Here is a 12,754-nt window from a genome sequence, read left to right as displayed (position 1 = left end):
CCTCCCCCCCCTTTTTTTAATTTTTTTTTTTTTTTTTTTTTTTTTTTTTTGTGGGTAGCAGCGCCCAGAAAAAGGAGGAACAACAGGGAAAAAAAAAAAAAAGACTCAGCGGAGCAAAAAAGCCGCCGGTGGTTTGGTGCTGGGAGCTGCCTCTGTAAATACACGTTTTTTCCCCTATAATTAGCGGCGTTCCTGCCCCGGCCCCAACTCGCCGCGGGATTTGGGGGGGGGGGGAAATTGCACCCCCCCTTGGAGCCAAAGGGCGCGGGGCCGCTGCCCAAAACCGCGGCCGCGGTCCCTGCGCTGAGGACTGACCCGGCGCTCGGCTCGTCGCACGTGTGGGCGCCCAGAAACAACGCGGAGATGCATGGGAAAAAAATTAACTCACCGGGTTAATTCGTCCCCAAAACTTGTTAATTTTTTTTTTTTTTTTTTTTTTTTTTAGCCTCCTGGGTGATTTGTTTTGCTTGAAAAAGCCTTTGGTTTAAGATAATTTGCTGCCTGTGGGGCTTCAGGGCTGGGGGCTGCAGGGAGAGGGGATTTAAAGGGTGGCACATGCTGCGGCATGCCGCTTCGTTAGGGCTGGTAATTAGGGAGGGTTATTAGAGGGTGGGGGAATTAGGAATGGGGTAATTAGGGGAGGGGGCTTTTACAGCTTGCAAGGGGCTGGGGGGGTGGGAATTGAGGCCTGGGGAGGGGCCCTGGGTGTGCAAATGGTGCTTTGGGCGTGCAAATGTCACCATGCACGTGCAAATGTCACTGTGCGCATGCACATGGTGCCTTAGGTGTGCAAATGTCACCGCGCAGATGGTGCCTTGGGTGTGCGAATGGTGCTTTGGGTGCGCACATGTCACTGTGCACGTGCAAATGGTGCCTTGCATGTGAAAATGCCACCGTGTGTGTGCAAACAGTGTCTTGGGTGTGCAGTTGTCACCATGCACGTGCAAATGGTGCCTTGCATGTGAAAATGCCACCGTGCGTGTGCAAACAGTGTCTTGGGTGTGCAATTGTCACCGTGCACGTGCAAATGGTGCCTTGCATGTGAAAATGCCACCGTGCGTGTGCAAACAGTGTCTTGGGTGTGCAATTGTCACCGTGCACGTGCAAATGGTGCCTTGCATGTGAAAATGCCACCGTGCGTGTGCAAACAGTGTCTTGGGTGTGCAATTGTCACCGTGCACGTGCAAATGGTGCCTTGCATGTGAAAATGCCACCGTGCGTGTGCAAACAGTGTCTTGGGTGTGCAATTGTCACCGTGCACGTGCAAATGGTGCCTTGCATGTGAAAATGCCACCGTGCGTGTGCAAACAGTGTCTTGGGTGTGCAATTGTCACCGTGCACGTGCAAATGGTGCCTTGCATGTGAAAATGCCACCGTGCGTGTGCAAACAGTGTCTTGGGTGTGCAATTGTCACCGTGCACGTGCAAATGGTGCCTTGCATGTGAAAATGCCACCGTGCGTGTGCAAACAGTGTCTTGGGTGTGCAATTGTCACCGTGCACGTGCAAATGGTGCCTTGCACAAGCAAACGTCACTGTGCACATGTAAATGGTGCCTTAGGTGTGCAAACGGTAATTTGGGTGTGCAAATGCCTGCACACAGGCAAATACCACTGTGCACGTGCAAACGGTGTGCCGTGCACGTGCGAACAGTGTCTCGGGTGTGCAAACGTCACCGCGCACATGTAAGCGGTGCTTCGGGCGTGCAAATGCCACCGTGCACTTGCAAACAGCGCCTTGCACGTGCAAGTGTCACCGTTCACGTGCAAAGGCGAATGGCACCCTGCACGTGCGCGCAACGCCTTGCACGTGCACCACATCGCCTTGCACGTGCGAACGTGCAAACAGCCCCTTCCCTGTGCAAACTGCGCACGAGCAGCCCCTCGCACACCCCGGCTGCATCCTGCACTTACACCCCCCCTGCGAAATCCCACCAGGCCCCTCCAAATCCCCCCTTTTATTTATTTCCCAGCTTTATAAATAAATCTCCGCTCTGGTTTCTTATTAACTCTGGGGCAGGCAGGGGCACTGACCCGCGCGGCGCCGGATTTCGGGGCGGGGGGGACGGACACCCGTGACGCCCCCACTTTGCTCGGCGCCCTTTGCACCCGCGGTGGCATCGCCAGCGTCCCCAACCACGTCCCAACCCCTGGCGCTTCCCAGAAACCGGGCGGCACCGAGCTAAGTTTAACCGCTCCCGGGGTGCTCGGTGGTTTTTGGGGGTTCGGCGGGGGGAACCACTTTTTCTTGGCCGGGGATTTGGCGCGAAGCCGGCGGCCGCCGGGGCTGGTGGCCAAATGCCGCTCCCGACGCCGCGTTGGCCACCAGAGCTGAAAAAGTTCTTCTTTTGGGGGCTCGCCACATTTTGGGGAACCCGCAGCACCCAAAAATAGGGAAAAAAATCAAAGCAAGGCTTTGCTCAGCATCGCTGCTGCGAAAAACCCCAAATTTGGGTAAAAACCCACAAAAACGGGGTGGCTTTAAGACCACGCAGAGCATCTGGCCTGGCTGAGGTTTAGGGTTTCGGGGACCCCCCCTCCCCAGATATCCGGGACCCCCCTCCCAGCATCCACCGGCCGTAACGATAAATAAACCTTTATTTTATACAGGACTCACAGGAAACACAAACACGGTTTGGGGAGCTTGAAAAAATAATCCCCCCCCCGCTCCAAATTCCAGCATCCGACCCATTCTGGAGCTTTTTTCCCTTAAAATAAAAAGGGGGGGACAGGGGGAGCCCCACGTTGGGTTGATCCCAGATTTGAGCCCTCCCTTTTTGTTTTTTTTTTGGGGGGGGATGTTTGAGTTGGACACACTCTTCATTTTGGGGGCCCCCCTGCCATGTGGCATTGGGGTCACAGTGGAAGGGGGGGGGCCCATGTGGTCCATCACCCCCCCAGGGGTATTCGGGGTGATGGAGATTGTCTGGAGGGGGGGACACCCCCATTTTTCTTTTTTTTTGGGGGGGGGGGGGATCCCCCCAATCCTGCACCGGGACGATGGCTTCGGCTCCTGGCACGGGGGTCGCACGTGGTGGGGGGGAAGTGGTGACACCCCCCCGGCATGGGGGGGTGACTATGACCCCTGTGCAAAGGGACATCAGTGGGCGCCCCCCATGTGGGTGTCCCCATTTTGGGGTGCGGGGGGCGTGCACAGCCTCACCGGGTTCTGGGGGGGCCGATCCAGCTGGATTTTGATCTCGGGGGGGTCCGGGGGGCGGTGGCCTGGGGGAAAAGGGGGGGGTGGTGAGCACCCCAAGGCGGGGTCCCCCCACCCCACGGTGACCTGACACCCGGTGACACTACCTGGGAGGGGACCGGGGGGGTCATCCGGCCAGGGGGTGTTGGCGAAGGCGTCGCGGTGGCTCCCCGAGGGCGAGCGGCTCTCCTGGGGGTGCAGGGAGGGGTCAGGGGGTGCTGCCCCCCCCCCGCCCCGAACCCCCATTTCAACCCCCCCGGCACCCCGTACCCGTCCCGGCTCCCCCGGCTCCTCGGCGCTGCCGAAGCTGCTGGCGCTGGAGGACGAGCGGGAGAAATTCGGTGGCTCTGGCTTCTCGGCCCTGCCAGGGGACGGTGCCCAGAGGAGGGGACAGGCTGGCACCGCGGCCACCGCCATGGCCCGCCGCGCCGCCGCGCTGTCCCGTGTCAGCCCGGCCCTGTCCCCAACTCCATGTCACCCCGTTCCGCAGATGTCGCATCCCCCTGTCACCTCCTACCCATGCCATCGTGTCCCTGGCATGTCCCATCCCTGTGGCACTCTGTCCCCATGGCACCCAGTCCCTGGGATGTCCTGTCCCCACCCTGTCCCCATGCTGTCCCATCTCTGGGATGTCCCATCCAAGGACACCCTATCCCCCCACCATCCCATCCTCATGTCACCTCATCCTTGTGACCTCCCATCCCCATGTCACCCTGTCCCGATGCCATCCCATTCCTGGGATGTCCCATCCTCATGACACTCTGTCCCCATGCCCTGGGATGTCTCATCCCTGTGCCACCCTGTCCCCATGCCATCCCCTCCCTGTGATGTCCCATTCCCGTGCCATCCCTTCCCTATGTCCCTTGTCACCACACCAACCTGTCCCCATGCCACTCACCCTGTCGCACCCCTGCCCCATGCCACCCTGTGCCCAGGCCACCCAAGTGTCACCCCACTGCATCCCCCCACTACCTTGTCCCTGTGCCATTAGGTTGCTGGTGACCCTGTCCCTGTGCTGTTCTGTCCCCACGCCACCCTGTCCCTGTGCCACCCCATCCATGCGCTGCTCCATCCTCATGCCCTCCAAGTCCCTGCATCATCCCAGTGCCACCCCGTCCCAGTGCCACCCCATCCTGGTGTCACCCTGGCCCATTGCATGCCCATGTCACCTCATCCCAGTGCCCTCCGTTCCCTGTGCCACCCCGTCCTGGTGCCACCCCATCCCCTTGCTGCTCTTTCCCAGTGCCCTCCAGTCCCCATGTCACCTCATCCTTGTGCTGCCCCATCCCACTGCCACCCCATTCCAGTGTCACCCTGCCTCATTGCATCCCTATGGCACCCCATCCCTGTGCCACCCCACCCAGCGCCCTCCATTCCCTGTGTCACCCCTGTGTCACCCCATCCCTATGCCACCCCATCCCTATGCCGCCCCATTCCCTATGTCACCCCCATGTCACCCCATCCCTACGCCACCCCATTCCCTGTGCCACCCCATTCCCTGTGTCACCCCTGTGTCACCCCATCCCTATGCCACCCCTTCCCTGCATCACCCCCTCCCAGTGCCTTCCATTCCATGTCATCCCTGCGTCAGCCCCTCCCGGTGCCCTCCATTCCCTGTGTCACCCCCATGTCACCCCATCCCTATGCCACCCCATTCCCTGTGTCACCCCCATGTCACCCCATCCCTATGCCACCCCATTCCCTGTGTCACCCCCATGTCACCCCATCCCTATGCCACCCCATTCCCTGTGTCACCCCCATGTCACCCCATCCCTATGCCACCCCATTCCCTGTGCCACCCCATTCCCTGTGTCACCCCCATGTCACTCCATCCCTATGCCACCCCATCCCTGTGCCACCCCATTCCCTGTGTCACCCCCATGTCACCCCATCCCTATGCCACCCCATTCCCTGTGCCACCCCATTCCCTGTGTCACCCCCATGTCACTCCATCCCTATGCCACCCCATCCCTATGCCACCCCATCCCTGTGCCACCCCATTCCCTGTGTCACCCCATTCCCTGTGTCACCCCCATGTCACCCCATCCCTATGCCACCCCATTCCCTGTGCCACCCACCCCATTCCCTGTGTCACCCCCATGTCACTCCATCCCTATGTCACTCCATCCCTATGCCACCCCATCCCTGTGCCACCCCATTCCCTGTGTCACCCCCATGTCACCCCATCCCTGCGTCACCCCACCCCTGTGTCACCCCCTCCCGTTCCCGGTGTCCCCGCGATGTCCCGCTGGCGGGCGCGGGACCTGTCGGGGTGCCGGCGGCTCTCTGGGGAGCTGTGTGCGGAGCAGGTGCCCTCGGGGGTGGCGGCGGGGCCGTCCCTGGGGGAGGCGGCGGGCGCTGGGGTGACACCGGGAGGGGACAGCGGGCCGTGCCAGCCCCCCCGCTCCCGGCGCTCACCTGCCGGCCGGCGCCTCCTGGATGCTCTCGATCCCGATGGCGCTGGAGCGGCGGGAGCCGAGCGGGCCGGGCCGCCGCCGCGACGGGCTCTTCCCGGGCACCAGCAGCGCCTGCGGGGCGCCGTTAACCGGGGGAGCGGGGCGGGGGGGAGCACCGGGGGGGGCATCGCGGGGGGTCCGTTCCGGGGTACCCACCTCTTCCACCGAGCCCAGCCCGATGGCGCTGCCGCGGCGTCCCCGCCGGCTCCCGGGCACTAGCAGCGACTGGGGGCGGCACCGCGGCACCGGGTCACCGCGGCACCGGGTCACCGGGGACACCGGGGGCGCCGGGGGGGCGAGGCCGCGGGGTGGGAGGGGCTTGCGCGGGGGGCGTGTCCAGGTGAGCCAGGAAAGGGGCGGGGCTGACGCGCACCCCCGGGGGGTGTGGCTTTGGGGAAGGGGGCGTGGCTAACGCGCTTGGGGGCGTGGCTTGCGCGCCGTGGTCTCTGGAAGGGGCGTGGCTTTCTACGTGAGGGAGGCGTGGCCTCCCTGGAGTGGGCGTGTCCTCAGACAGGTGCGGGCAGGCATGCCGGGCGGTGGGGGTGGCCAAGCCGCTGGGGGCGTGGCCAAGCCGCTGGGGGCGTGGCCAAGCCGCTGGGGGCGTGGCCAGGGCACTCCCACCGTCGGGGGGTCCGGCGGCGGCGTTTGGGGGGCGCGTCGGGGGAGCCCGGCGGAGCCCCAGCGCCACGGCCTCCAGGGAGGGGCTGCGGCCCCGCAGCGCCCGCTGCAAGGCCCCCCCCGCGCCCCCGTCAGCAGCGCCCGGGCCCGCCGGGTCCCTCCCGCCCCCTTGGTACGGTGGCAGGAGGAGCAGGGACCCCCCCGCCGTGCCCCACCTTGAAGGACTCGAAGAAGCCCGGGGCGGCGGCGCCGTTGTCGGGGCGCTCGTCGTCGGGGCCCAGCCCCAGCATGGCCTGGCTGCGGGCCTGCAGCTCCTCGTGCAGCGTCTCCAGCAGCGCCGCCCTCGTCCGCTCCTGCGGGACCCCCGCGGGACCCCCCTCAGCCCCGCCCGCGCCGCCGGGGACCCGCAGCACCTGCCTTCCCCCGCCCCGCCGTGCACAGCACCCAGCGTGCACAGCACCCACAGCACGCATGGCCCCCCCATGCACAGCACCCAGCGTGCACAGCACCCACAGCACGCATGGCCCCCCCATGCACAGCACCCAGCGTGCACAGCACCCACAGCACGCATGGCCCCCCCATGCACAGCACCCAGCGTGCACAGCACCCACAGCACGCATGGCCACCCCATGCACAGCACCCAGCGTGCACGGCACCCACGTGCACAGCACGCACACCGCAGCACCCACAGCACGCATGGCCCCCCCGCCATGCACAGCACCCTGTGTACGCAGCACCCACACCCACATCACCTCCGCAGGCACAGCACACGTGTGCGCAGCACCCAAATCGCACACAGCACCTGGTGGACACGGCACCCACGTGCACAGCAGGCATGCCCCCCCACCATGCACAGCACCCAGTGTATGCAGCACTCACACACTCACAGCACCCTTGCAGGCACAGCACCCACATGCGTGGCACCCAGCTGGCGTGCAGAACCCACGTGTGTGCCACCGCCTCCCCCACCCCGGGCACAGCACCCACGTCACGCGCTGCACTCACTGGTTGTTGCACCCACACACAGCAGGCACTGCACCCAGTGGATGTTGCACCCACACACACAGCAGGCACTGCACCCAGTGGATGTTGCACCCACACACACAGCAGGCACTGCACCCAGTGGATGTTGCACCCACACACAGCAGGCACTGCACCCAGGGGATGTTGCACCCACACACACAGCAGGCACTGCACCCAGTGCATGTTGCACCCACACACAGCAGGCACTGCACCCAGGGGATGTTGCACCCACACACAGCAGGCACTGCACCCAGTGTACACGGCACCCACGTGCACAACCCCCACTTCGTGCACAGAACCCCCATGCACAGCAGCACCCATTGCACGTAGCACCCCTGCACAGAGCAGTGGATGTGGCACCACATTCACAGCCCCCACATTGCACACAGCACCCAGACGCACGGCACTGCATCCCCAGCACCCATGGCACGCGTGACACCCACAGCATCGCTGCAGGAACAGCACCCACACCCACAGCATCGCTGCAGGCACAGCACCCACACCCACAGAAGCCACATCCACAGCAGCCACAGCACCCACAGCATCATTGCAGGCACAGCACCCACAGCACCCACATCCACAGCACCCACATCCACAGCACCCACAGCACCCACATCCACAGCACCCACACCCACAGCACCCACAGCACCCACATCCATAGCACCTACACCCACAGCACCCACATCCACAGCACCCACAGCACTGCCATAGGCACAGCACTCACAACTACAGCTCCCACAACTACAGCACCCACATCCACAGCACCCACATCCACAGCACCCACGGCATCCCTGCAGGCACAGCACCCACACCCACAGCACCCACAGCATGCACAAGCCCTATTGCATGTGCAGCACCCATGGCACGTGCCACCCCACGTACACAGCACCCATGTTGTGCCCAGCACCCATGGCATGCACAGCACTGTTGCAGACACAGCGCCCACATCCACAGCACCCACAGCCACAGCACCCACAGCACGGCTGCAGGCACAGCGCCCACAGTGCGCCCAGCACCCACATGCCCCGTGACATGCACAGCCCCATTGCAGGCACAGCACCCACACCCACAGCCCCATCGTGTGCGCAGCACCCGCATCCACAGCCCCCATGTGCCCCTCGCCATGCCCAGCCCCATTGCAGAGCCCCCAGCCACCCAGCACCCCCGTGCTCAGCACCCACGTTTGCACCCACCTCCAGCTTGGCGAACTTCTCAGCCTTGTAGCAGGCGTACTCGGCGTTGATGAGCTTGGTCAGCAGGAACTCCTGGAACTCGGGGCCCTGCGGGGGCGAGGGGCAGCCCTGGGTGGGTGCCACGCCGGGGAACCCCCCCCAGGCAGCACCCATGGGTGCTCACCTTCCTGAAGACGGCAGGGTCGGGCAGCGGCGGGCCGAAGAAGGGCACGTCGTCACGGGCGGTGACGGAGACCTGCGGCGGGTGGGCGGGACGGGGGGTGACAGGGCACCCCGCAGCACCCCGGGGATGGGGAAACTGAGGCAGGGGGCGGTACCTTGTAGAGGGTCCCTTGGGTGCTGCCCTGCTCCAGCTGCACCACCACGAAGGCGTGCAGGAAGTTGGAGGCGATCATGTCGGGGACGAAGGGGGTGTTCTCGTCCTGGAACACCACGGCCACGATGTCGTTGCCGATGTGACGCTTCCGCTGCAGCTGCGGGGACACGGGGGACACGGGGAGGTCACACCAGGGGGCGAAGGGGGTGATAGTCCCTACACCCCAGAGGTGACCCCCAGCACCCAGGGGTGCCCCTGAAGGTTTTGTGTCCCAGAGACACCCCCCAGCACCCAAGGGTGCCCTGACAGCCCCCTGCACCCCATAGACACCCCCCAGCACCCATGGGTGCCCTGACAGCCCCCCGCACCCCATAGACACCCCCCAGCACCCATGGGTGCCCTGACAGCCCCCCGCACCCCATAGACACCCCCCAGCACCCATGGGTGCCCTGACAGCCCTCTGCCTCCCATAGACACCCCGCAGCACCCAAGGGTGCTCTGTGGGCCCTCTGCACCCTATAGACACCCCCCAACACCCATGGGGTGTGCTGATAGCCCTTGTGCCCTCCCCCAGCACCCATGGGTGCTCCTGGGGCTTTTGCATCCCATAGACAACCCCCCAGCACCCACAGGGTGTAGTGTTAGCCCTTGTGTCACACAGATGCCCCCCCCAGCACCCAGAGGTGCCCAAGGATCCCCTGCACCCCATAGACACCAGACGGCACCCATGGGTGCCCCTGCACCCCATTGACACCCCCCAAGCACCCAGAGGTGCCCAAGGATCCCTTGCACGCCATAGATGCCCCCCAGCACCCACAGCTGCCCCAGGTCCCCCTACCTCCCCAAGCACCCACGTGTCCCCCCACCCCCCCCAGCACCCATGGGTGCCCCCACCTGCTGGGCGTCCCCCTCGGTGTAGGGCAGCTTGGTGGAGACGTGGAACATGATCTCCTTGTCGCGGAAGTGACAATAAACCGACTCACTGCCCGTCTGCCCGTGGGTCACGTCCAGCCCCCCCCGAAACCTGCGCGGGGGGGACACAGGCACCCTGAGCCTGGGGCCCATGGGCGCCCCCACCCAGCCCCCCGTCACGCACCCCTTGAAGTCCCGCAGCTGCACCCGCTGGCCCAGAACGTCGAGGAATTCGGCGAACGCCGGGCTCTCCTCCGTGGTGCCAAAAAGCTCCTCCTCGGAGGTCTGCGGGGGGCAGGGGGGGTGTCAGCACCCAGCCGGGACCCCCCACCCTCACCCCCACCCACCCCACCCCGTACCTGCCCCAGTTTTTGGTAGATGACCCCAAATTTGAAGTGGTTGCTGAGCACGTGCTCATCGAAGGCGAGGATGAGGCGGGACGCCTGAGGGATGGGGAGGGGGTGCGTGGTGGGTGGGGGGCACCCTGGGGTGCTCCCCCACCCATGGGTGCCCCTCTCACCTTGGGGTAGAGCACGGGGTAGAAGCGATCCACGTTGATGTCCTCGCACACCAGCTGTGGGAAGGACGGGTGATGCGATGGGTGGCTCGGGGTGGGGGGGGCACCCATGGGTGCTGCCGGAGGTGTCGCACCCACCTTGGCCATCTGCACCACGTTGGGGAACTCGGCCAGGCAGGAGATGGGCACCACGTCGTGCAGGGTGCGGGCGCGGGTGCTGCGGGGCGAGGGGGGGGTCAGGGTGGCCCCCCGACGCCCAGTCAGCACCCATGGGTGCCCCCGGCGCCCTGCTCACCGCAGCAGCAGGTGGAGCTGCTCCTGCTCGTCATACTTGAGGGAGAACACGAGGTGACCCAGCGCCGGGTCCAGCGAGTAGTAGTTGAAGTGCTCCTGCGGGAGGGGCCGGCACCCACTACCGTGCTGATGGGTGCTCACTCTGGCACGCACCCGTGCCATGGGGCACCCATGGCCATGAGCACCAACATCCATGAGCACCCATCCCCATGAAGCACCCGTGCCACGGGGCACCCATGACCATGAGCACCAACATCCATCAACACCCATCCCCATGAAGCACCCGTGCCATGGGGCACCCATGGCCATAAGCACCAACATCCATGAACATCCACCCCCATGGAGCACCCATGGCCATAACAGCCATCCCCATGGAGCACCCATGCCATGGAGCACCCATGGCCATGGACACCCCTGCCCATGAACACCAGCATCCATGAACACCTGTCCCCATAGAGCACCCATGGCATGGGGCACCCATGGCCATGAGCACTAACATCCATGAGCACCCATCTCCATGGAGCACCCATCTTACAGACACTTGTAGATTCCCAATGCCCATGGACACCCATGGGGCACCCAGGTCCCTGAGCACACATGCTATAGGGCACCCATGTCCATGAGCACCCACACCAACAGATACCACCACCTATGGAGCCTCTACACTGACTGGCATCCATGCAATGAGCCACCCATGGCCGTGAGCACCCATGCGCGTGTGCACCCATGCTATGGGGCACCCAGGTCCATGAGCACCCATACCCATAGATACTCACATCCATGTCCATGACCACCCATGCCATGAGGCACCCATGTCCATGAGCACCCATGCCCACGGGCTACCCATCTTATAGACACTTGTAGGTTCCCCATGGACAGCCATGTCTACAAGCACCTACGCCATGGGGCGCCCAGGTCCCTGAGCACCCATACCCATGCGGCTTTCATGCCCATAGATACCCACACCCACCTCCATGAGCACCCATATATGACCACCCATGCCGTATGGCACCCAGGTCCATGGGCACCCACACCCATTGGGCTCCCGTGCCCATAGATAACTACCTCCATGAGTCACCCACGTCTGTGAGCACCCATGCTGCACAGCACTGCTGTCCACCAGCACCTGCAGCCGTAGAGCTCCCATGCCCATAGATACTCACACCTACTCCCATGAGGACCCTTTCCCATGAGCATCCATGCCATGAGGCACCCAGGTCCATGAGCACCCATACCCAGAGATACCAACATCCATGAGCACCCACACCCATGGCCACCCATGCCATGGGGCACCCATGTCCATAGACACCTACACCTATGAGTCACCCATACCCATGAGCACCCACGCTGTAGGGTACCCATGATCACCCACACCATAGATACCCACACCCCCCACAATGAGCACCCATACGCACAACCACCCATTCCATGGGGGATCCGCATCCATGAGGACCCATTTATGGGGTGTCTGTGCCCACCCATACCCATGGGGAACCCACCCACGCCTGGAGCACCCACGGGACCTCACCTTGCCCAAGAAGTGCTTGCGGTAGATCTTGGCTGTGTGGTTGCCCTCGAGCTTTGCCCGGCTGCTGGGTGCCGGGGTTTGGGGGGACTCGGGGGTCCCGCTCAGCTGGTGGTTGGTGCCCTCGATCCAGTAACCCCCAAACTGCGGCAGGAGGATGAGGGGGAACGGCCCCTCCCGGCCCAGCACCTGCACCCACAACCCGGGTGGGTGCTCGGCCCACCCACCCATCAACCCCCCACCTGCCCAGCACCCATCTCTGGGGGAGCGGGTGCTCTACCTCGTGCACGCTGGGGTAGGGGATGTAGTCCTCCTCTGTCTGCAAGACAACGGGGTGGTGGAGGCCATGGTAGCACCCATGGGTGCTGGGGAGGGTGAAGGCCATGCTGGCACCCATGGGTGCCCCCTCCCTGGCAACGCCTACCTTGAGCGGTGGGGGAACGGCGTGGCGCTGCTGGGCCATCCTGCTGCCTGCAGGAAACGGGGGCCGTGGGTGCCCGTCACTGCGCCTCGCGACCGGCACCCTTGGGTGGGGAGCACCCATGGGGCTTACCTCAGGGTGGGGTGGCCGAGGGGGCGGTGCTGTCAGCTGGGGACACGTTTAGGTGGCGCGGGGGGGACCAGGGGGGTCCATGGTGCTTCCTGGGGGAGAAGGGAACTCCCCACAGCTCGGGCAGCGGCGTTACCCCTGAAGCCTACTGATG

General features: G+C 64.2%; 1 protein-coding gene across 1 annotated transcript; it reads right to left on the bottom strand.

Annotated features, from left to right (window-relative positions):
- Positions 1-3,000: 3,000 nt before the first annotated feature.
- Positions 3,001-12,516, bottom strand: RAP1GAP (RAP1 GTPase activating protein). The gene is made up of 21 exons (XM_065649776.1): positions 12,475-12,516; positions 12,331-12,369; positions 12,054-12,239; positions 10,527-10,621; positions 10,370-10,448; positions 10,235-10,288; positions 10,074-10,157; positions 9,899-9,999; positions 9,697-9,826; positions 8,804-8,959; positions 8,650-8,721; positions 8,487-8,573; positions 6,486-6,623; positions 6,266-6,376; positions 5,809-5,877; positions 5,615-5,724; positions 5,461-5,535; positions 3,467-3,557; positions 3,304-3,385; positions 3,161-3,222; positions 3,001-3,082 (listed from the first exon to the last, which is right to left on the bottom strand). The coding sequence occupies exons 1-21, from the start codon at positions 12,511-12,513 to the stop codon at positions 3,074-3,076; spliced, it is 1,869 nt and encodes a 622-aa protein (XP_065505848.1). The 5' UTR covers positions 12,514-12,516; the 3' UTR covers positions 3,001-3,073.
- Positions 12,517-12,754: the final 238 nt, after the last annotated feature.

This window comes from Caloenas nicobarica, chromosome 22, assembly GCF_036013445.1.
Source record: "Caloenas nicobarica isolate bCalNic1 chromosome 22, bCalNic1.hap1, whole genome shotgun sequence".
In the NCBI taxonomy this organism is placed as follows: Eukaryota; Metazoa; Chordata; class Aves; order Columbiformes; family Columbidae; genus Caloenas; species Caloenas nicobarica.
The sequence above is the reverse complement of the archived record's forward strand: the minus strand, read 5'-3'. Positions and strand labels throughout refer to the sequence as shown.